General features: G+C 39.9%; 1 protein-coding gene and 1 long non-coding RNA gene across 5 annotated transcripts in view; one reads left to right on the top strand and one right to left on the bottom strand.

The window, feature by feature from the left end:
* The window catches only part of Tbc1d23 (TBC1 domain family member 23), a 55,574-nt gene that overhangs the window by 10,947 nt on the left and 19,529 nt on the right, over positions 1-25,098 (top strand). For 2 of the 4 annotated variants that reach the window (XM_031364141.1, XM_031364140.1), the window contains exons 2-10: positions 3,554-3,665; positions 7,575-7,680; positions 9,297-9,501; positions 14,164-14,287; positions 16,945-17,069; positions 17,155-17,201; positions 17,519-17,622; positions 22,381-22,503; positions 24,189-24,281. In XM_031364141.1, the coding sequence (XP_031220001.1) occupies positions 3,554-3,665; positions 7,575-7,680; positions 9,297-9,501; positions 14,164-14,287; positions 16,945-17,069; positions 17,155-17,201; positions 17,519-17,622; positions 22,381-22,503; positions 24,189-24,281 (1,039 nt within the window). Of the gene's footprint in view, positions 1-3,553; positions 3,666-7,574; positions 7,681-9,296; positions 9,502-14,163; positions 14,302-16,944; positions 17,070-17,154; positions 17,202-17,518; positions 17,623-22,380; positions 22,504-24,188; positions 24,282-25,098 lie in introns of those variants that run through there. The other 2 variants (XM_031364142.1, XM_031364143.1) reach the window with 2 other exon arrangements.
* LOC116086008 lies at positions 22,281-24,624 on the bottom strand. The gene is made up of 3 exons (XR_004116784.1): positions 24,150-24,624; positions 22,728-22,859; positions 22,281-22,521 (listed from the first exon to the last, which is right to left on the bottom strand). It is a non-coding gene; the product is annotated as an uncharacterized LOC116086008 (long non-coding RNA).

Below are 25,098 nucleotides of genomic sequence, written 5' to 3'. Positions count from 1 at the left end.
GGAGGTCCCTTGTTCCGCGGGACGAGGGATTCTGGCCAGGTGTGCACGGGATTCGGCTTTGACAAACAGAGTACACACGAGTGGTGTAAGACCTGAGTGTATTTCTTTAAAAATGACATGAGGCTTTTACAATCATTGCAAAAGAGAAATGAAAAATCTGGCAGCTCAGCAGATGAGGTACCTCTGAGGCTATCTGAAACATACTGGGTCTAAAGCAGCAGCTATCTCCTCTGAACTGGTGCTGCATCCCCCGGGCCCAAGTGCTCTTGGCCCGGGGGACTGCGAGAGATACATGAATCTGAGTCCTAGCCCATCTAAGTTCTAGTGCTAGTCCTTCCGCGAGTCCAAGTCCTTCTTCTCCCAGTCCTTCTGCTAGACTGAAGTCACGTAGGCAAAACGACCCCCCACACCCAGGTGTGAAACAGGAGGAAGAGGGGTGGAGCCCTCTCTGTTAAGGTATTCTTATGCTAATTCTCTGGTTCTTGCTGGAGGCAGGCAGAGGGGAATCCCGACCTAACACTTTAAGCTAAAGTCTTAGAGTGAGAGAAACCCTTCAATCACTCTCTAGTATGTAAAACATTAAACAAGGATAGTTAGAAACATTGTGTCGGCCAGGAGACAATGCCCAATCTTAACCATTTACAAAAAATTACTTGGGGTACCTTTATGCCTAATTATGAGGCCGTGTTGATGACTGGAAAGACTAATTCTGGAACACGTCTGAGTTAGGGGATACCAGCGACTGTCTGAAATCCAGGAGGCACAGATCTCCTTTTGAAGTCTTATTGCCTCTTATCCTTTATCAGGATTTTATCCCCGATATTATGGATGTGACTGGAGTAGACGAGTGTGCGTAGCAGTTATTACTTTCTTTCTGTTTTTAGGGGTTTGCTGTTTTTGTTTTTTGTTTGTTTCTTTGTTTTTTTAGACAGGGTTTCATTCTGTAGTTCCCTGGCTGACCTTGAACTCCCACAATCCTCATGAATCCTGAGATCACCCATTGCTGGATTTTTACTTCTATATTGTAAGTTGGTTATTGGTAGCTCATTGAAACACCCTGCTGTGTGCTAACATATTTTATACTTTCAGAGTTACAGAGCCAGGAGGGAGGTGGTTTTCAGTTTCCAGTCACAAAGCCTCATATTTGCCGTGTCTTGAACTTGCTGAGCAAAGAGGGTCATTATTTTTATGAATAAAACCTGTATTTTTCTATTTTGGGACCTTGTCTGCCAGTCTAGGACATTTGTCCAACCTTTAGCTTGTAAGGTCAGTTCTTAGAGCCAAAGAAGACTAAAAAAAAAAAAAACTACAGCCCGCCCACTCACCAGTTAGACTAGTAGATACTGCATGCTCAAAGCTGAGATGTGAGCCTGTTTGAGGGCTGCGTGCTACATAGAGTTCTCAGCTCTGCTCCTCCTTCTCTACACTCTTTAACTGCAGTGTTTGCAGCTCTTTACTACAGTTACAAATGGTTGTGTACCAAGTCTGGAAGCCGAGCCTTTGCCTCCTTCAGAGGACACTGTTACTGTTAATTATTTATGTGGGAAGTGTCTTTCCCACTTGAAGGATAGTATTTACTGGTCTCTGTAGTACTTGCTTACAGTTGAAGTGCCATGGCAGATGGTGGCCCCTGGGCACAGCATCACAGAGTCTAAGCAGCAGCTCCATCAACAGGTGTGCGTGTACATCAACAGGTGTGCGTGTACATCACTATGATGCCACAAATACGTGGAAGTACTTGCTATGTTGTATGGAATAGTAAGGCATTTGGCAGAGCTACTTCAAAAATAAAGTAAGGTTTTGCACTAAAAATTAGAACAATTCTAGTTCATTTATAATATAAAATTCCATCTCAAGTGATATTTTCTTCATTTCATTTACACAGCTGACAAGTATTTATTCACCAGACATATATTGTATTTTCTTAGTTATATAGTTACAAACCGTATTTTAAATTCTAATCAACGGTCTTATCAAGCTTTGTCTTCCTTCATGAGGCTGGCCTGCACTGTGAACACTAAACTTGACATTTCTCATCCTTTTTCCTTTTCTTTCAACTTTTTTAGTGATTGTTTGCAAAAGACCAAAACATGTCTTGTGTGGTTACCAGTGTGCTTACATGAATTTGAACTTTGTTGAGGGATACTTGACCAGTGCTTTACCATTGATTGTACCCAAGTGATTTCATTTTCATCTAATTCCTTTCTGTTAAGAGAGCAATCTAATGAAGTATGCATACTTAGAGGGTAGTCTTAGGTATATAGGTATAGGGAGGCTTAAATTAGTCAGAATAATTGATTTTTCTTTAAAACTGCAGAAGAGAGGCAAGATCTTGATGTCCTGTTTCTAGCAACTCTACCTTTCTCCTTAAGTTGCTTTAAGAATGTTACAAATTATCTGTCGGTATTTTTTCATCTTTACAGATTTTAATGAATGCTAAAATAATAAAGTATTGGAGCCTCAACCTTTGAAATCCACAGGGAATTGACTTAACTGGTATTTTGAGCTACAGAACAGTTCATGACTTGTGAAAGTTCTTAACTGACCATCTTAATCATGCACAGTGGAAAGAAAATTGATGTTCTGCTTTTCTCCTCAGACATGGTAGATTGAGCGGAATTGCCCTCTAGTTTGCTTAATGATGTTTCCGTATAATTTTGCTTTAGTGTACCAGTGGAGTCTTCTTTGTTCCACTGACATTTATCAAACACGTTCTGTACATCAGGCTGTGCTCTGGGCATAAAATTTATATAATTATGTATTAAATAGTCTCGAGCTGCTGGGCTTTGAATTCTTGCTTAAATTTTACTGTTTCTCATTTTTGCCACTGTTTAGTATAATATTATGGGCATAAATTTGGGATTTAGACTGCTAAACTTTGGCTCCTGGGTTTGCTATTAATTATAGCCATGTGATGATAACACATTAAATGCAAGGATACGGATTTTTCATACCATAGGATGGTTGTTTCATGTGTCTCATAAGTGTCTATGACCCCGTCTTTGCCCCATCTTGCATCCTAACTGCAGCCAGTGATGTGTGTTACTGTAGTGAGGATTAAGCCGAACACATGCAGAATGGGATGGTAAAGCTCTATAATTCCAGCTTCTGGAAGGTGGAGGGAGAGGGGCCAGGAGTGTAAGTTTGAGGCCAGCCTCGGTGTATGGGGTTCTGCTTTTAAACAAACAAACAGTAAATGAACATCTATAAAATCTTTAGAACAGTACCTCGCACATGGTGAGTGCTGCACCAAGCTGTCCCTACCGCCGTGAACAAGTTACTGTGATTTGTCTCCATGGATTCACAGTGCTAGCAACATGCCTGTGCCATCTCCTGTTGAACAATTCTGATTGATAATTTTTGATAAATAATTTATGCCAAGGCAGAATTGTATCCCTGAAGCAGAACATATGGAGGCAGCAAGTGCCTTGCATTGTTGCATTCTGACTGCCGAGAACCTTGCCTTCTGAGATGCACTCTTCAACTGGCCATGCTTACATACCAGGGGAAAAAGGAGTAGAGGAATTTTAATGAGTTATTTTTCTTTTTTTAGGGAAAAAGATCTTGAAGAAGCTCTTGAAGCAGGAGGTTGTGATCTTGAAACTTTGAGAAATATAATTCAAGGGAGACCTCTGCCTCCTGAACTGAGGGCCAAGGTTTGGAAGGTAACTAGAAGCTAATGAGTGAAGTGTGTAGTCACTTGCAAGAATTTTTAATAATTGGTTTTCAGCTCTCTTGAAAAGACTCTTTCTAAATATGTTACATCAAGAAAATTGGTTTGAGTAACTTTAACTAAAAGTACATTTCTGTACATGCCTTGAATGCCTGTCTGCAATGGGAGGCACAGACAGGCAGGTCTCTGTGTGTTCGAGGCCATGCTGGTGTATATGGTGAATTCTAGGCCAGCCAAGAAGGCATAATGAGACTGTCTCAAAATAAATGTTTCTGTGGTGTTTTCTATACTTAATAATAATGTTTATAGTGGTAATGTTTTATAGCCACTAGAAATGTCTGTGATCCTTATGAATATTATTTAGCAAATGGTAGCAAGTGAGGAAATAAAAGCAGAAGGCAAAATAGAATACACACAGACTCACGTGGAATGACCTTAGGTACACTGAAGGAAGTACATCTGTAGGTGCTGCTCACAGTTTGTCTTTACTTCGCCTCCCAGGTGTTCTCTAGTGTTTGTGGGGGTTTTGTTTGTTGGTTTTTATTTTTTTTGTTGTTGTTTTTGTTTTTGTTTTTGTTTTGAGACAGGATCTTGCTAAGCCTAGCCTCTTGATCCTCATTTCTCAACCTGTTCCGTAGTGCTGAGGTGACAGGTGGGCAGCACCTCACATCCGTGTCTTATTTTTTTCATAAATGCTCGGCCACTTGATGCCATGACATGGAGCCTGCTCAAGAGCAGGCTCATCAACCAGCCAGAAATGGAGGACTTGGAGCCCTATCCTTCTCTACTGAACTGTTTCTTAGGAAAAGCTGAGTAATGGGGGAGTAAATATACCATGCATCAGTTATGTGTCCACTGGTGGCCCCACCAAGGGTCCAATGAGCAGTTCACACAGATGACCCAGAGTAAACCAAATGGATCCTCCAACAAACCAAGAGTCGTGAATCCAGGAAAGGGACAGATAGGGAAGATGAAGGGTTGATAGGGGTGGAAGATTGAAAAAATGAAGATAGAAAATTTTTAATTAATTACATTGAGTACATATGTGTCACCAGGCAGTAGTAGTGCACACCTGAGTTTGAGGCCAGCTTTTTGTACAGAGCAAATTCCAAGACAGCGAGGGCTACACAGAGAGTCCCTGTCTCAGAAAAAAAAAAGTTAAATATTTGTGGAAATTATAAGCACAAAGGGATGAAATAAAAATTGTGGCTGGGCAGTGGTAGTACATGCCTTTAATCCCAGCACTTGGGAGGTAGAGGCAGGCGAATTTCTGAGTTTGAGGCCAGCCTGATCTACAGAGTGAGTTCTAGGACAGCCAGGGCTACACAGAGAAACCCTGTCTCGAAAAACGGAAAAACCACAAAACCAAAAAAAAAAATTGTGTTACTACCAACAGGTAAAGCATGTAACAATGTAGATATATGTTCTGTCCTTTCCTTTTTCCTCCTGTGTATATATATTTAACAGAAATGGAATTATTACTGCACATAGCATTCTAAATGCTTTCTTTCAGGAGTTTTATGTGGCACACATAAAATTATTCTTGGTGTTTGCATTTCAGACATGGACTTTTGATATTCCTACTAGTATGGATAAGTGACTGATTTGTTTCACAATTTCACAGTGCAGTCGACTTGTTTGGGCCGTCTTCTCTTTAGTAGTTCCTCTAATGTGATAACATCTGTGAAGGCAGAATATCTATTTCCTGATGCAGAATTTACAGATGCTTACATGTGCCTTGCCATCCAAAAGTATGGAGACTCATGGAGTGAGCTACCATGTATCTGTAACCCAGCTCTATTTAACTTAACCAGCATCTGACAAGTCTTGTTTGACTGACCAGTGTTGACTAGTATGCTCGTCTTATCCTCCTGACTCCTTCATGCTGAATTCTTTTAAAGCAAACCCTTGGTAGCATACTAAAATACTTGAAAAAGAAATTCCCAGAACATAGTTTCAAAGTAACTCTAAGACCATTAGACACCAGAAGAATAGTAGTTCTTATCTCTTATCAGTACATGTTAATATGCACAACAATGCTCTCACAGTGATAGTTTCACACGTACATATTATATATTTTGATCATGTTCACCTCCACTACCCTGTCTTGTCCCTTCCTGTTCCTGCTAATCCCATTTCTCTTTATAGTTGCTCTGCTTCTACTTTCATGTCTTTTTTTCCTTTTGGTGGGGGATGACCCAGTGTGTCCTTAAAGTTACTTTATAGGAGCATAAAGTCTTCGCCAGTGGCTCTCCCCACTAACCAATAGCTGAAAATAGGAATCCCGTAGCATTGAAATAATGTCTTCAGTTGTCTTATAAATGTATTTTGATAGGTGACTCAAATTCAGACCACTTGTTGCACTTGGTTGAGTTGTCACTTGAGTCTGTTAATTGTACACCTTTTAATCCCAGCACTCAGGAGGCAGAGGCTAGTGAATCTCTGAGCTCGAGGCCGGCCTGGTCTACATAGTGAGTTCCAAGACAGCCAGGGCTATACAGAGAAACCCTGTCTCAAAAACCAAACCAAACCAAACCACAGTAATACTCTTGGTTGGGTGGCACAGCTGCATCCACTGGACACAGTGGATGTCATGAAGCCAGCATAGCTGCTTGACACAATTCCAGCAAAGCCAAGCGAATGCTGCAATGGCTGTCATTTTTCTCACACTTTTAGGTTTCGGTCGCTGTATATTGCGTTTCTTAGAGACTTTCTGCGTTATGATCCATTTTCCATTTTCTTTTCTGAAAAAAAATATGTCTGAGTCTTTTTAGGAAACTCCTAAATTTAGTTTCCCTTCTGCTCTTAGGGAAATAACTTTAATGTGGCCCTATTTTGAAGTCTTCCTTATACCCTGGAGATCATAAGCACAGAGAAGCCCAAAGCTAGGAATTTCTAAGTGAGCCCATGATTCCAGGAATCTTCTTAGGTTATCCATCCCTAAGCAAACTCAAATGTATAATTGGAACAGGATAAACTCAGAAACTGGCCAGAAGAATTGGTGATAGATTCAAGGCCTCCTTTTACAATATGCTTAGAGCTCTCTACAAATGTTGTTTAAAGATAAGGGATTATGCAGGGTACACTCCTGGAGCAATAGAACTCAGTAAATAAGATTGATTGACTAAAATAACCTTCTCCTACTTAATAGCTTGGATGATCAAAGGATATAAATATAAGGAGTTAGGTATTAGTATTTGCTATACATAAAACTATTTATGTGGAGTGGTTTAAAACTTCTAATACTGCCAGTCTGAAAGCAGGCTGTCATATAATGGATGTGTTTGCTTTGGCGGAGAGACATTCTTTAGATTCTTTGAATTGGAGTTATAGGGCTAATAATAAAAATAAAATAGGTTATATTTGTATTTTCTAATTGTGGCTGTACTTATAATCCCAGACATGTAATGAAAAATCAAACACATGTCCTGAGACAAAATGAGATAATCTGTACTTTGGATAATTATTAGTCTGTCTTTGTTCCGGGAAACTGTATGAATAAAGGAGCAACCTGATTGCTAGTCAGAGTTGCAACACTGCCCTGACCACCACTTCTGACTCAACAGAGGAAGGTCTGTGATAGCCAGGGCTGCACAGAGAGACACTGTCTCAAACAAACAAAGGGATAAGTAAGTGAATAAATAAAAGAGTTTTTGCGCATACTTGAAAAAATTTAAAAAATAACATTTTCTTAGTTCATTAAATATTCTTTATATTTTAAAAATTGTGTATGGCATAAGTATATTTTTATTTGACAATATCATATTCTTAGTTAACGTGGTGCTGGTGACCCTGGATGGTGTAATCTAGCTTGTAATCTTTTGTTATTATTCCTAAAGTCTTGCTTCCCTTAACATAGCATATTTTTAATATTTTTAATATTTTAATATTTCTCTTCCAGATTGCTCTGAATGTTGCAGGCAAAGGTGATAGTTTGGCATCATGGGATGGTGTTTTAGATTTACCCGAGCAGAACACTATTCATAAAGATTGCCTTGAGTTTATTGGTAAGTTTGATAACCATGAAAAATGTTATCTAGTTATAATTTGGGATATCTGAAATTTGTAAATGTCTCATAAATAGTTTTGCCCTTTAATAAACAAAATCTTGAGAAACATAATTTTGAGAGAGAGCCAGTTTTTACTGTTAATTTTATAATATCAATTTTTCTTATACATTTATAGTTTTGTTAAGCTCTTTACCTTGTTTCCCATAGAATTGTAGGTCTACATGATTATTTGAAGCCTCCAATTAGAAGAGATTGTTTTCTGAACGTTTATCTATAAATAACAGACCATGATCTACTGTTTTCAATTGTTACAAATCATAGATGAATAGTTTTCCAACCACTCTACAAAATCTGTGTTAATTCATGGTACAGATTAAACTAATTCCTTTTATACCTGTCTTTCTAATTCCCTTACAGTATCTCAGACTCTTTGATTTTCTGTTACATCTTAGTTAAGTAACGCATTGGTTAAATAGGCCCCAGGGTACTAACTATTCAGAAACTATAGTTTCTAGAATGTAGCTCAGTGGTGGAATGCTTGCCTGGAATGTATATATGCAAGAGCCTAGGTTCTATCACCAGCTCTACTGACTGTCAGACAGACAGACTGACCGACTTTATTGCTAGCATGGACAAAAGAGAGGAAATTTGGAGCAGAGATTTGAAGACTTTACATGATATGTATTCTATATTTCTGAGATCACCTTGATCTAAATAATAATGGTATAGTTGTATTCATATTTAATTTATATTTTATCTGTTTATTCTGTATGAGAGCTACTAGTATGAAGTAGTTTTGCATGTGGATGTATGATTAGCATTATTATAAAATAAAAACTAAGATTTAAAACAAAGAAAGGGAAGGAATAAAATACTGGATTTAACGGTAGGAAATGAATTACCCTTCTACTTGCCAAAGCTGCACATGGCGGAGCAATTGGCAGTCTCGTTAGGAAGCATCCATTGGCTTTCCAGCGCCTTGAGCTATGCCTGTCACTCCCTACTGCCCTGCTTCAAACTGGTCACTCCTATGTTTAGCATGCATGTGGTCAATATTACTGAGTACCATTTGTTAGTAACTGCCTTATATCTTCCCTTTCTCTCACGGCTGGGTAAGAAAGCACATACATGAAGCTGATAGTTGTTCTGTAACATCTGTCTTGCTTTAAGTTAAAAAGAAGAGTGGGGAGAATATACTCAACATACAATATTTCACTGTAGGACGATGTCCTTTTGTAACATAGTACCATGTACAATGAACATACAGGATGACAACTTTAAAATTAAAACTAGAATGTTAAAAAAGAGCTTTGACTATGCTTTTTCTTATGTTTTGCACCTGTGAGCCAGTGTCTATTAAATACGAGAAGGGCTAGTCATAGCTCAGTGATGAAGCATTTACCTAGCTTATGTAAAGCCATGATTCGATCTCACTACTACAAAAAAAATGAAACAGACAATCATGAGACAAAGGTCTCTGACAGTGTTCCTGGTTTTTTTTTTTTTTTTTTTTTTGTAGTTTAATACACACACGTGATGAGCATGTGACGTAGTGTGCCCAGTCGCTAAGCCCTATAGTTCCTTGATAACTTTAATTTGATGCTTTATTCTAGAGCAGCTCTCAGTGCCAGAGGAGAAGGCAGCAGAATTACTCCTGGATATTGAATCTGTAATTACTTTTTACTGTAAATCACGCAGCGTTAAATACAGCACATCCCTGAGCTGGACTCATCTACTGAAACCACTGGTCTGTCTCCAGCTGCCTCGCAGCGACTTATACAACTGCTTCTATGCCATCATGAATAAGTACATTCCCAGGTAAAATATGATTCGCTTACAGTTATAAAAGTCCATTTCACATTGAAATAAAGTTTGTTAGGTTTCTGTTGGTGGTAAGGTAAAGCAGTCAAGTAATTTTTGAGGTTGCCTGAGGTGTATTTGCTTCTTGACTTTGTTCTTGTGACAAATACTTAAAATGTTTATTTATTATGTGTATGGGTGTTCTGCCTGCATGCACATGTATACCACATGAGTGCCAGGTGCCTGAGGAGGCCAGAAACGGGTATCAAATTCCTGGAAGTAAATTATGCTGGAAAAACCCGCTCACAGTGAGTTGCACTCCAATCTCTTGTTGAGGCTTTTTATTGGATAATGATATTAAGCATCTATTCATATGTTTATTGGTAAGTCCTTTTTTGCCTTTGGCCCCAAAACATATCTATAGGCAAAAATGATTGAGTGAAGAAAAAAAAAATGTTGATTTGGCCAAAGAGTACCAGGAGTTTAAGTCTCAGTACGCTAGACCCATGCACGTGTTTTTGAAAGCTCCCTAGAGATTTATTTTATTTTATTTTATTTTATTTGGATTTTTTTGAGACAGGGTTTCTCTGTATAGCCCTGGCTATTCTGGAACTCACTCTGTAGATCAGGCTGGTCTCAAACTCAGAAATCCGCCTGCCTCTGCTTCCCAAGTGCTGGGATTAAAGGGTGTGGCACCATTGCCCAGCTCCCTAGAGATTTATAGTTAGACCAGAGCAATGAACTTCTATGCTGCCTTGAACCATACTCCTCTGTAGAAAGCAAACAGGCCCAAAGATACTAACGGAGAAGGCCACAGTCCTGACAAAACTGAAATCGGGATTCCCAGTTAGGAATAATTCTGTCATATTGTACCTGTCATCTGCTTGTGCTTTATTACTTCTTGTGGCCATCTCTCATCGTAATTAGTGGCACACAGCTTTAATCTTAGCACTCAGAAGGCTAGAAGATCTGTGAGTTCAAGAACAGCCTAGTCTACAGAGTGAGTTCCAGAATAGCCAGGGCTACACAGAGAAACCCTGTCACAAAAAAAAAAAAACCCAACCAACTAACCACCACCACCAACAAAACCAGAGAGAGAGACAGAGAGAGACAGAGACAGAAACAGAGAGACAGAGAGAGAGAGAGAGACAGAAACAGAGAGAGACAGAGAGAGAGACAGAGAGAGACCTAGCCTTGTGAAGGTGACAGGAATGTGCGCTGTATCACACTCCACTTTATCACATTCTTCAGTTCCTGTTTCTGTGAGTTCTGCATTTAACATGGCACTCTAGCTGTTGCTAGTAGAAAGAACAGTGAACACTGAGCCCATAGAATGCTTATGGAAGAATCCTATTTTAATATATCCTCTATTGACTGGAAGCAAGATGGGTAGAGCTGTATCCAGCACAAGCCCTTGTTAGGGTGATGTTGCAGTGTACAGACAGTCCTTAAATGAATGCTGTTCCAGTGGCTCACTCCCAGGGATGTTCATGGGTCCAGAAGATGAGGCCATTTACCTCATGTTCCCTGTGTTCTTCCTTTCTCTGAGCTCCACCTTAGCATTCAATTGCTCTGCAGTTACCCAACTGGGAAAGTATTCAGACTTAAAATTACTCTCACCAGGATAAATCCAGTTCTGTCTCTGGCTTGGGGAGATTTGAAAGGTGGGCCTAGGGGCTGAAGAGTTACAGCTCAGCAGTTCAGAGCACTGGCAGCTCATGCAGAGGACCCAGGTTCTACTCCCAGCACCCCCATGGCAGCTCATGACCATCGGTAACCCTAGTTCCAGGGGATCTGACACCCTCTTCTGACCCATGCATGCCACGTGGTACAGTACACAGGCATACACGTTCAGGCAACACACCCAAACACAGAAAGTAAAAAAACCTCCAAAAACCAAAAAAACAAATTAAAAGAATGAGCAAGGAAGCTGTGCATGGTGACTTGCCTGTAATTTCAGCACTCTGCGGTGGTGTATGTGTGTGTGTGTGTGTGTGTGTGTGTGTGTGTGTGTGTGTGTGTGTATGCATGCATGCATGTTCATGCGTGCTGAGAGGAGGATTGCTGTGATTTCAAGCAGAGCCTGGACTGCATGGTGAGTCCTTACTCTAGCCAGGACTACAGAGTGAGACACTGCCCCCCAAAACAAAAATAACAAGATAGTGATAGCTTAGAGTCATAACAAACCATGACAGTGGTATAAAATATTATATTTACATAGATAATTTTCATTTATTCCCTTTGGATAGCATTTTTACTTATTTTTATTTTTGTAGTGCTCAGAATTGAACCTGTGTCCTCACAGATGCCAAGTATATGTTTTACCACTGAACTGAACTCCCATGTCTAAATAAGATTTAAAGTATTTGTAATGATGCTTTTAAAAGTATTATATTTATTTATTGTGTATGTATGCTTGCACATGTGCATGCTACAGCATGGGGAGGTCTGAGGACACTATATGGGAATTGGTTCTCTACATCATGTGGATTCCGGGGATTGAATTTAGGTCATGAGGCTTACTGGCAAGCTGGCCTTAATGATGTTCCATGGTAAGGTTGTGATAATCACTTAGTGGCTGTTGTAAGCACAACTTTTTACTTTGCTTCATTTTTTTTACAGTTTGCTTTTTAAAGATTGTATCCCTGTAAAAACAGCTTGTTGAATTATGCACAGTTTTACATGTAGAAAGATGGTCGTATTGCATAATGAGCTAAGGCTCAGTTTCTGGGTTCAAGTCATAGCTCTCGGACTTGTTATTGCTAGCTTGTGGCCTTCAGTGGCAGACCTGTCCTCAACTGAACCTCAGTTGTAATGAGTATGAGGATCAATAGGGTTGTTTGTGAAGACAAAATTAAGTAAGTCTGTGAAATGCTTATTACAGTGTTTGGTAATGTTTCTCCAATAAGTAATTGGCTTTTATTATGATGGCCTGGGCTGTAAATATTTCACTGATACATCAGAGAACAGTCTTGCCACATGCCTTTGTATGAGTAGGATGCATCTCACTACAGCAGCTGAAGCAGAACCTCCAGACCTAAGTGAAGAGGGGGTTAGTCACCACGGTCCGTGGCCACACCTGACTCTAACAAACCACCAGCCGAAGTAGCCGTGTGTCAGTGTTGCTTTTTGTTGATGGTGGTTTTTTTTTCTTTTTCTTTTTTTTTCTTTTTTGGTTTTTCGAGACAGGGTTTTTCTGTGTAGCCCTGGCTGTCCTGGAAATCACTCTGTAGACCAGGCTGGCCTCGAACTCAGAAATCCACCTGCCTCTGCCTCCCAAGTGCTGAGATTAAAGACGCACGCCACCACTGCCTGGCTGTTGTTGTTTTTAAGATGTAGTGAATAAAAAGTAATGCTGTTCCTTGGATCACTACTGAAAATCAGATATCCTGTAATACTTTTTTTTTTTTGCCATGACATAACTCTGTTCAATTTTGAGATTTAAGAAGAGATAACTCAGTGGTTAAGAGCACTGACTGCTTTTCCAAAGGTCCTGAGTTCAAATCCCAGCAACCACATGGTGGCTCACAACCTTCCATAATGAGATCTGACGCCCTCTTCTGGTGTGTCTGAAGACAGCTAAAGTGTACTTACATATAATAAATAAATCTTAAAAAAAAGAAAAAAGAACACAAATACACTAAATAAAATGTGATGACCAGAGTGTTGCCAAATAGTGCACAAATGATTTCAGTGATGCTACCCAGGTCAGACTTAAAGATGTGGCTTCCGTGTTCCTGTCAGAGACAGCAGGTTGTCAGGAAGAAGCACCCTGTCTCCGAGTACTGAGCTAGGATGTTAACCAGCTTGGACCTGCTCCAGATGGAGCAGATGTGCGGGTACATTTTGAGGTCAGGGTTGAGTGGCTCCCATGGCCACTGTAGGCAGATGAGCCTTCTTAAAGCTGAAGAGATGAGAAGCTTTCCCGTGTTAATAACCAGAAGCCGCAGAGAAGTCAAGCATCAAATCATATTTCTGTCCTTTTCCAGTTATTCTCTTGAAGCCTCTGTATAGGAATGTGATATTTCTTTGGGAAAAGGCCTTGTGTTAATAAAAATGGCAGAGTGTATGTTTAATGACTTTAACTTTGAGACAGTATATAAATTAAAATGTTTTCATCTTATTTGCATAACAGCCATTTGAAGCTAGGCATTTTTCTGGAATTTACTCTGGGCACCTGGTATCAAGGCCAATTTAATGGGTGTCTCGGGTGTCTCAGGTTCATTATTCTGAAATGCCATCTGTAGTCTTCAGACTTATACCTGTGCTGAAAGACATTCCTCTCTGAATATATAAACAGTGGTACAAACTTGCAGTAGTCCAGGGAGTTTCTCCTTACTTGGCAAGGAGGGAGAAGGATGGAGTCATTCAGGGCCCTCTAGATCTTTGGGGACCTGAACCCTATCACAGTAACCTAAGTGCTACTTTTAGTTACCCCTGAAGTCCTCTTACTTGAGTGTGCCTGGGTTTGCCTGGAAAACCTCCCTTAAGTGGCTGTGCTGGCTATTAGTCAGGTCTTTAGGAAGGTTTTAGAAGAGAGCTCTGCCTGGCAGGTGGGCTTGCTGTGGATGCTGGAGTGTCCCGAGGGTGCACAGAGGAAGTGGGTCTTTCAGGAGGATGGGATACCAGTGTAATCATGTCTGATCTAGTAATGAGAAACTTTGCTTCTCTTTCTCGTAGGGATTGTTCCCTGAAGGGGAGGCCATTTCATCTCTTCCGACTGCTCATCCAGTACCATGAGCCTGAGCTTTGTTCTTTTCTTGATACAAAGAAAATCACTCCAGACTCCTATGCACTCAACTGGGTAATAAAGTGAAAGTAGGAACATTTAATGAAAAATAGTTTATATAAAACTGTAGTTGGTTAGAGGCTAGGCTGGGCTAGTAAAACCTGAATCCCCAAAAGACCACAACATTAGTCTTGTGTTATTTTATACATATGTGAAAATAGCAATAATATATTCTGTGTATATTAATGAATATTATGTATTTAGATACTTATATATGATATCCCAAAACTAATAGCTATATTTTTGTAAATATACAATACTTATATTTTATAAAATATACAATACATATATATATATGAGCTTTGCTTAAAAAGTTTCTGTGTTCAGACTATTGATAGTGTCTGTAAGAATTGGCAAATAATCATGAGGAAAGCTACAGTTACCACATGGCTAATATGAAAGACTATAAGCCCACCTGAGTGCTTGTCCCTCTGGACTTAGTCTTTTTCAGTGGATGCCTCAGTCTGACTCTCACTGTTTGCTGAAATCTCTGAGTCTCCAAACCCTGTATGCTCTTACATTATTTTGAGATTCATTGTTCATATGGATTATGCTGGTTAGGAGCTAACACTAAAGAGTTTTAATGATTTGTCTTTAGTTCATTTAGAAGTAATGCTAAATTTATTCTGTGCTATAACATAATTAGCTTACCTTACAATGAAAAATGACTGCATTTCCCAAAATGAGTAGTGAGAAGAGTGCAGTTATTTTATATTTTTGTGTTTCATGTTGTTGCTGAAATCAAATGCACGTGGGCTGATCCAACTGCTTCCAAAATTATTCAGTTTGTAATGTTATCTTAGAGTCTTCTGGGAATTCTGCTCACTAATAAGGGAATGAATGTGAAATAGGCAAGTAAAAGTTTTAAAAATTATTTTGAAAACAGTGATGTGTTGCAAATTCCCAGTATGGAATCTTGGGGCTTTCTGGATTCTTCAGATCGCTCTACTGTGCTGATGAAAGCCCTTTCTTCAGAATTGGTCGGATGCTAGACTATTAAGGAGTTAAACATATTCTCTGGCCATGTTTTACCTGCCATTTCTTTAGGGAGCTTCCCATTTCTGCCTCTTGGTAACTGTGAGCCAAGACACTTGGCTCAGAGCTCCAGTTTCTTTATCTGTAAATTGGGAATAATAATATAGTAATGTCTCAGAGGACAATAGGATGTACTTAGAAACTGTAAATGGTAATTCCAGCATCGTAACTGGTTTCACTTCCAAACACACTAAATCTCACTAGCCTCTTCTTTAGTTCTTTTGACTGGTCTTGTCATTTTGAGTTAAAAATGACACAATTCCTATAAAATTGTAGCATCTCTGTTTATATGTTGCCATTAAATCTAATTATTTTTATTAGAATAATTATTTCTTAAGCATTTTAATGATTAATGTTGGTCTCTGCCTAGGAAATGTCATTTCCATTGCCAGAACTCTAAATTAGTCCTCTGCTGTTTTAGAAGTCTAATGTGCTAAAACACCCGATTTCCCCATAGCTGGTCTGCCAGATAGTTTGGTCTTGCTGCTAGTGTTATGCTGATGAAGCTCAAGGTTTTGATTTTGTTGTTGTTGTTTCATGTTTTTATCATGAAACAAGGCAATTATAGTGACTGGCAGAGCCCATGACAGAGGAAAGTAACGGTGGCTGAGGTTGAGCTGAGGTTGAGGATGGCTGCACATTGTCACTCAGTCTATAGTCACAACTTCTAGTCTCCAGTTGTCATAGTCGTATGTCAAACAGGATTTGCAGCACGTTGTGCTTTAAAGCCTTCTGGTTAGGTGCTCAGGCATGTGCCCTGGAATCTTGGTCCGTTCCTAGTCCCAGCACACAGCTTCAGCCCTGTGAAGGGAGGACAGCTGCATGTCATCCAAGTGTAGTCCTTGTCTAGGAGAGAAGCCCACTGATGAGGCCTGTTGTAAGATCTAAGAAGAATTCATGAACAATACCTAACAGCCCGCTCATGTCTGATATACAGTCTGTACTATACATTTACGTTCCCTCTAGCCATGAAAAATTTTAAATATAGTCCTTTAGATATAGTTATTTCTGATCCTAAGGAAAACTTAGTAGCCAGTGAAATTAGATCTTTGTATGCTTTAAAACACATTTAGGTAGTAAAGAAAATTATAAAGTAGTAACTTCTACTTTTGAAACACAAAACCCAGAAAGCCCCTAAAAATTAAAAAAAAAAAAAATTAAAAATCTGAATTTTTTATCTAGAAGCAGCTAGTTGACATTGGCACTGAGTTGAAGTTTGACTAGCACCCTTAAACTGCTCTCCCGATCCTCATAATTACCTTTTAAGCCGAATGCTTGCTGTATTAGTAATAGTGTGCTAATTAACCTTATGAAGTTCTAAATAGCATTTGTAATTCAATGGCAGAGATGTATCTCGATTACTGGAGATGTGCTGAGTTAGTCATCGCTCAGCACTGGGGAGGATGCGTGTTCTTTCCTGTGCTATTTGGTTTTGTTTTTCACAGAGTAGAAAGGGAAGCTCTAGTGAAGTTAAGTGACATGGCCTAATCACATAGCTTGTTAAGCGACCCCAATGTTCTGCCTTTGGATTTCATATGCTCAAGTGCAGATGAGTTCATGTACTGTCACTGACTCGTCTGCTCCACTAACTTGAAGTGGCAGCTCCAGTGGTTTATCTCTCTCTCTCCTGACTGTAGCTCGGGAGCCTTTTTGCACATTACTGTTCCACTGAAGTCACCCAGGCGATATGGGACGGATATCTACAGCAAGCGGATCCATTTTTTATTTATTTCTTAATGTTAATTATCCTTGTTAATACAAAGTAAGTACCATGTTGGTTAGAATCTTTTTTAACTTTTTATATGGAGCTTTAATATTTAATATTTAACGTTGATTCCTTTTTGCAGAGAAGTTATTTTAGCACAGGAGTCTGACAGCAAAGAAGAAGTTATCCGTAAGTAGTATTAAATAGTATTTGCGGTCCTTTGATCTCAGCTCGTTTGGGTTGTTGCAGGCTTGGTGTAGAAGAGTTCTGAGTCCCTTCCGTTCAGGTCTCATGTTCTTTAAACGTTCTAGTATACACAAGGCCTGAGGCTCAGTTCCCAGCACTGGGTAAGGAATGAAAACAGCCCATCGAAGGCTCACTGCTGAGATTTTATTTGTGGGCTGCTTATGTTGGTGTTGTTTTAGCTTTAAACTTAAATAGTGCTAGTTACCATACTTTTCACAAGTAATTTGCTATTTGTTGTCCTATCTATGATCCCATTGCAGACTTTTTGGAAAATACTCCATCCAGCTTGAATCTGGAAGACATCGAAGACCTCTTCTCTCTGGCTCAGTATTACTGTAGTAAAACACCAGCTTCTTTTAGGAAGGTAAAAGACAAGAAATGGCCGATTGGTTTGTGTTGGATATTTTGTGTCCTTTTCTTACTTACATTCACTGTATTCAGTTCAGTTAAAATATTTCAATTATAGTTCCTTTCCACTCTTTCAAAAATGTGATAGTTTGCTTTTGTGATCCTTTACTGTAAATTCTCTCACCAGTAGAGAAATAGACTAAAAATTGTATCAACTGTTGACATGGCTGCTGCTTCATGGTTTGGTTACGGGGAAAGCTTTTATTTTAGATAAGAGAGAAAGAACAGAGACACGGGAGAGTCCAGAGCAGAGAGAGAAAGTGGCAGATGACCATGGCCAACAGACACACACACACATAGATGGAGGGAGACGGAGAGATGGAGAGAGGATAGAGGGAGAGAACACAGGAAGATGGAGACAGGGGAGACCAAATAGAGGAGGACAAGGAGAATGAGCCTTCTCATAGTGGAGATAGCAGGGTTATAAGGGAAGCACTGGCAGGGAGGGAAGCTCCTGAGCTGGAGGGAGTTTAGGGTAGGGAGGGAGGTGGGAAGAGCTAGCAGGAACTTTGAAAGGTGTAGCTGGTGCTTGTGGTACTGAGGGAGCCTGGAGGCCAGCCTGGGGCTGGGGTATGCTAATAGGCACCTCAGATAGCCCTTTGTCCCTTCTGCTCTTCTGTGGTAAATGAGATGGCTCCTTGGTAGAGGAGATTGGCTTCAGGGTTCCTGAGGAATGCTGTCTTTTGTTGAAGTGGAGTCTCCCTTAGACCTGGCAAAAAAACAAAAAAACAAAACAAAACCAAACCACAGGAAGCATCTGGCCTTTGTTCTGATTCCTAGTCTCTGGTCACCTGGAGATTGTTTCCTGGGGGTGGGAGGGTGTCTGTAGCTTCACAACTTCTCTGACAGAGATCCAACGGTGGGAATGTAGTTAGGTTTCTGTCAGGAGTTTAGGGTGGGTGACATAGATCTGCACGATATGTCTTATTAATGATGGCAGGGTCACTTTACTTCTTAGAGGCATATATATGTATATAACTAAATATAAAAGTACAACCTGATCAGTCCATGTCATGCTACTCGTGTGTGTATGTTTTCAGGGCTGAACACTTGGCATTAGATAATGAGTAGGTGTCTTCTTCCTCATCCTTGGGGAAGGTTCTTTCTCCCACATTCGACATTCCTTCGTTGCTGGAGTTTTTTGGTTTTAGGTTTTGTTTTGTTTTGTTTTTGAGTTGAGGTCTCACAAGCTTTTCCCCATCCCATGTTAGTGTGTCTGTTCATGTTCTTGTTAGGTCATGTTTAGGCAGTCATGTTGAGAGTTCATGGGTGTAACTTTGGACATTTCCAGGAAACACACTCTCACAGTAAACTTTCTGCCCTTCTGACTCTCATTGTATTTCTGACCCTCTCAGATGACCTCTGAGTCTCGGGTGCCTGAGTTGTGTTCTACGTGTGTCCATTGGGACTGAGGTCTGTATCTCTGTCCTGATCAGTTGTGGTTTTCTGTAAAGGTCTCTGTCACAATGGGACGTTTCTTCAGAGAGCAGTGAGAGCTACACATACCTGCAGATTTTGGGATTTATTTTTCTTTACAGCTGTATAGTATTCTATAGTGTATATATACCATATTTTCATTATCTGTCAGTTGATGGACAGTTTGTTTCCATTTTTTTAACTTTGTGAATAGAGTAGAAGTGCCATCCTGAGCAAGCGTGTGAGGAGTGGTATGTCAAGTCCTCTAGGCATAAGCCAAGGAGTGCTATAGCTGAGTCGCATCATAGATTTATTTTTAGTTTTTTGAGAGTTCTTCACACTGATTTCCAAAGTGGCCACAATAGTTTGCAGTCCCACCAACAGTGAGTGAGGCTCCCTTTCCTTACATCCTCTCCAGCATTTATTGTTGGTTTTGATCTTTGCCATTATGACTGGGTAAGATGATATCTCAAAGTTATTATGATCTGCATTTCTTAATTGTTATGATTAAAATTTTTTTGAGATATTTCTTGGCTATTTTTATTTATTCTTTTGGAAAGTCTGTTTAGAGTTCAAGCCTATTTTTGAATGGGTTCTTGATTATTTTTTAACCTTGGTTTTTTGAGTTCTTTGTATATTCTGATCATTAATCCTCTGTCAGGTGTATAGCTTGCAAGTTCCCTCCCATTCTGTGGGCTCCCCCCCACCCCCTTAAACCTGGTTGTTTCTATAGCTGTGGAGAGCTTTTTAGTTTACTATGTTGCACTTGTCAGTTGTTCTTAATTCTTGGGCAAATGGAGCTCTATTTAGAAACTCCTTTCTTATACCTGTGTATATCATGGACAGAACTGCCTTTATTTTCTCCTTGCAGTTTTGGTATTTCAGGCTTCACATTTAGGTCTTGATACATTTGAAGCTAGTTTTTGTGCATGGTAATACATATCGCATATCGGTATAAATAAATTCATTTGCATGTGGACATCCAGTTTTCCCAGCATCATTTGTTAAACATACTTTCTTTTCTCCAGCCTATACTTTTAGCATGTTTGTCAGTGCTCAATGGTTGAAGCTACATGCACTCATTTTTGGGCTTATTGGTCTGCATATCTCTTTTTTTGTGCTATTACCATACTGTTTTTATTACTATGGCTTTTTAATATATTTATTAAAAAGAATGGTTGTCCCCTGAGCATTATTCTTTTTGCTCATGATCATTTTGATGATGGATTTTTTGTGGTTCCTTATGGATTTTATAATAGGTCCTTTTCTTTTTGATTCTATGAAGAATAAAATGGGGATTTTGGTTAGCATTGCGTTAAATCTGTAAATAGCTTTTGGCAGAATGGTCACTATCATAATATTTCTACCAATGCATGAACATGGGGAGACTTTGCATTTTCTAGTGTCTTTATCTTTTTCTTCACAGGTTTGAAGTTCCCATTGTAGAAGTTTTCATTTTCATGGTTAGGTTTATTCCTTGATATTTTATTTTCTTGCTGCTGTTGTCAGTGGAAGTGTGTCCATGATCTCCTCTGAATACTCGTTCATAGGGGTCTCTGTGAACAGACATGACCCACAGAGTAATGATCTGCGGGAGGCAAGATGGTAGCTCAGCTAAACACTACCCAGGAGCTGATATAGATTCAAACTTTGGGAGTCTGACCCCGAGTAGTTTATTTTACACATAGTTAAACACAACACAATTTTTCCTGGTGGTAGGTAACTAAATGCTGTGTGCCCAATCAACCTTAAGACATGACTACATTGAAACTCTCTATAAATTACATGTGATACCTTCAGTAAAGATGGCCTCTATAGGTTGACTGTATGCGATGCCTTCCATAAAGATAGGTTCCATAGATTGACAAACTCGCTATCAGAGTCTGGGGAAGAATCCAGTGTGGTTGTGGCCACACAGATAGCCCAAAGGTCACCAGACTATTAACCATGTCCACTCCCAGCCTTCAGAGAAGAAAGCAGCTCTCCCTATGAAGAGACATCCCTTGTATTTAACATTCCTGGTTCCTGTCATGCATCTGTGAACATGAGAACCTCTGTTCTGCCTGCATTTGGTGTTGATATATAGAAAAACTATTGACTTGTTCAGGTTGATTCTGTATCCTTACATGTTGTTGGACTGATCATTTTTAGAAGTTTTGTAGTAGAGTTTTGGGGCTCTCTTGCGTATGTCATCTGGAAATAGGACCAGTTTGACTTCTTTCTGTACTTGTATCCCTTTAATTCCCTTTTTTTACCTTATTGCTCCAGCTAGTGCTTTCAGCACAAAAGTTTGGTTAATTGGGCCAAGGCTCTGTCCATCTTATTTATCTTCTTAAAGAACTAGCTCTTAGATTCGATGATTCTTTGTATTGTTTTCTGTTTCTATTTTATTCATTTCTGCTCTGATACTTATAATTTTTGCTAAGGATTTGGTTTGTTGTTGTTTTTCCAAATTTTTGTTTGTTTGTTTTTTTTGAGACAATGTTTCTCTGTATAGCCCTGGGCTGTCTTAGAATTTGCTTTGTAGACCAGGCTGGCCTTGAACTCAGAGATCCACTTACCTCTGCCTTCTAAGGGCTGGTATTAGGTATGTGCTGCTACTGCCTGACTCCAGATTTTTAAATAGCATCATTAAGTCCTCTCTCTGTGCTCTCTTGATTTTCAATCAGGCAGTCAGAACTGTAGGTCCCTATAGGACTGCCCCACTGTCCCAGAGGCTTTGCTGTGCTGTGTTATCATTTTCATGTAGTTCCAGGAGAGTTTTCATTTCATTTTTGATTTCTTCTTTGACCCATTCATCATTGCGCTCTGCCCCCAGTGCTAGAATTTAAACCCGCAACCTTTTAGATCCTCTTTTGGGAAAGGTCTTGCTATATAGCCTCACTAGTCTGACACTTACTATGTACCCAGGCTGGTCTGTAACTCATTCAATGCCCCTGCCTCACCTTCTCAATTAACATGTACACCCATATACCCAGTGTTTTGAGCATACTGGGTAAGCTTATTCTATTACTGACATTTTGAGCTCCAACAGTTAATATTTAATGTGGGTATTGATATAGAATGGTATAGAATAATTTTTCTTAGTTTTTTGTTTTGTGTGAATTCTGACAGACTTTGACTGCAATACATATACATATCCTATAAAATTTGAGATTATATGATACTAAGTTTTAAGAAAAGTCAATTAAACTCAGGTGGTAACAATTATTTCACATTTTATTATACATAATAAAATATTTTCAGGAAGAACACTTTGACTTTTCTTTGTAATGTTTACAGTTTTCTCTTTGTGTAGGATAATCATCATCTCTTTGGTAGTACTCTGTTGGGAATCAAGGATGACGAAGCAGATCTGAGCCAGGCTCTGTGTCTGGCTGTTTCCGTATCAGAGATTCTTCAAGCAAGTCAGTTGCAAGGGGTAAGCAGAGCATCCCACCTGTCGGGACGTGTGCAAGGGGCAAGGGGTAAGCAGAGCATCCCACCTGTCGGGACGCGTGCAAGGGGCAAGGGGTAAGCAGAGCATCCCACCTGTCGGGACGCGTGCAAGGGTAAGCAGAGCATCCCACCTGTCGGGACGCGTGCAAGGGTAAGCAGAGCATCCCACCTGTCGGGACGTGTGCAAGGGTAAGCAGAGCATCCCACCTGTCGGGACGTGTGCAAGGGTAAGCAGAGCATCCCACTGGGACCTGTGTCCTCTGAACGTAAGGAGCTGGAGCAGCTGGAGCTCAAGGTTAGAGTGTGTGCTTCAAGTGCTTGAGGCCTGGGGTTCCATACCTGCCACCAGAAATAAATACTGAACATTCCCTCACTGACATCGATTCCTGAAAAATTAATTTGCCACTACATTGCCCTTGTGGATTAGTAGGCTATATCTCCTGCCCATATGGCCATTTTCAGCATCCGTCTTGTGTACTACTTTGATTGCCAACAATTATTTTTGTCTCTCTAAATACTGATTTTACAAATTGCTCTTTCTTCATATGTCAGTAAAGCAACTGAACATGGCACTGTATGAAGAACTTAAAGGGGTATACTTAGCTCTGACAGTTAATTCTGGACAGCAACACAGCTTGTTGAATCACATGGTTCAATGCCATAAAGAAAGTCATAGAAAATTATGAAAAATGCCATAGCCAGGCAGTGGTGGTGCATGCCTTTGATCCCAGCACTCGAAAGGCAGAGGCAGGCAGATCTCTGTGAGTTTGAGGCTAGCCTGGTCTACAAAGTAAGTTTCGGGACATCTAGGGCTATACAGAGAAACCCTGTCTTGAAAAAAAAATTCATAATTTTCTATTATGTTCTTCATCAAAACATGAGTCAGTTTGAACACCGGTGAGTTTTCTCAGTGTGTGCTGAAATATAGCTAAGCTTTGGAGTATGTGCTATGTTCCCAAGATTGTGCTTAGATGAGACTTGGATATGCGAACACTGCCTTTCATAGAGCATCTCAGGTAAACTTCTTACTGCATGTTTATGTTTGTCTAGGCTTTCAAACAGTCACTCACATAGTCCCCTTTTTATAAGTAACATTAGAAAGAAAATAAGGTCCAAGGTAAAAAAAACATATACAAAGCCATGGTGGCACATGCCTTTAATCCCAGCATTCGGCAAAGGAAGATGTCACTGAGTTCAAGGCCAGCCTGGTCTACAGATCAAGTTCCAGGACAGCCAAAGATACATAGAGAAACCCTTTCTTAAACAAAACAAAACAAAAGAAGGCGTATATGAACCTGGCTTTTCTATATTCAAGAAAAACAGTTCTTTGGATTGTCTGTAAGTGTGTGGACCTGAAAATAAGCTTGTCTAGCATTATGTTTAAGGAAATAAAGTGTCTATTTCTGATACACTTAGAATTTTTTTCACATTGCCAGACTCCTGCTATCCTGCAACATAATGAGACTTTCAAGCTTAATACATAAGAAAAAAATGTATTTAGATGCTAAAGGTTACGTTTGGTTATATAAATTGGGTCCTCCTAATTCCCTGTGAGATTCATCTAAAACCAGCCTCTTTCCCCGCTCTTGGTTTCTTTTTTACTGTCTCATCATGTGATGTGAACCTTACAGTCTAGTTCCACAATGTCACATGTTGTTTTCTTTTCAGGAAGGAGTCCGGTTCTTCGTGGTGGACTGCCGTCCTGCAGAGCAGTACAATGCTGGTCATTTGTCAACTGCGTTCCACTTAGACTCAGACTTGGTTAGTCTAAGTGCACATCGAATGTTTTGGGAGAGACAGAGTAGATTTGCCTTTGACTTATAGCTAGATTTACATGACCCAATGGGGATGCTTTCATTTTGCTTCTGGCAGTTGCCCTGTGGGAGGGGCTTGAGTTCCCTTTTCTTCTAGGGTATGTTGTCATAAAGGGTCAGTGACATCTGTTAGCTGTGGCTCACTGTTCTTCCATTATTATGTCAGGAAATTCTACACTCACTATGAGCTAACTCAAAGGTAGATCACTTAGCATTGTGCCTTGCACCTTGTAAGTACTGTAGAAATATGAGCTCTTAGCATAATTGGATAAGAATCCTAGAAATCTTTGTTATAAGACATTTTTAAAGTGTATGAGTATTTTTATAACTAATATGCAGACAATGTTGTATCTGACATATAATTGCTCGGGTATTAAAGTTACCCTGTCCTAGGGTAATTTACATTGTAGAAGTGAGTAAAATAAATATGATCAGAAGAGGTGCTTAGAGCTGTTGAGGCACTGGGACGGCACCAGGTAAGCCACTCTGGGGTTGAAGCCTCAGAGGTGGTGAGCAGATGAATAGGGAGGTACCCTCCACCCTCACCCCACTCACTCCCCTTCCTCTCCAGCTAATTACACAGCCTTCCATTCCCCCCCTCATTTTGTCTGCAGATGTTGGTCCTGGAGCCAGAAGGCTGTGTTTAAGGGCTAGGTGGTACGGAGAGGAAACTTAACAGAAAAGGAAGGTAGCCTTAGAAGTTTGACACTGGGTGAGAAGGGACATGCTAGCCTGTCTGTGTCCTCTGAGTGAGAGCTGTGCCT

This window comes from Mastomys coucha, unplaced genomic scaffold, assembly GCF_008632895.1.
Source record: "Mastomys coucha isolate ucsf_1 unplaced genomic scaffold, UCSF_Mcou_1 pScaffold12, whole genome shotgun sequence".
NCBI classification, from domain to species: domain Eukaryota; kingdom Metazoa; phylum Chordata; class Mammalia; order Rodentia; family Muridae; genus Mastomys; species Mastomys coucha.
This window is presented reverse-complemented; position numbering and strand designations above follow the sequence as displayed.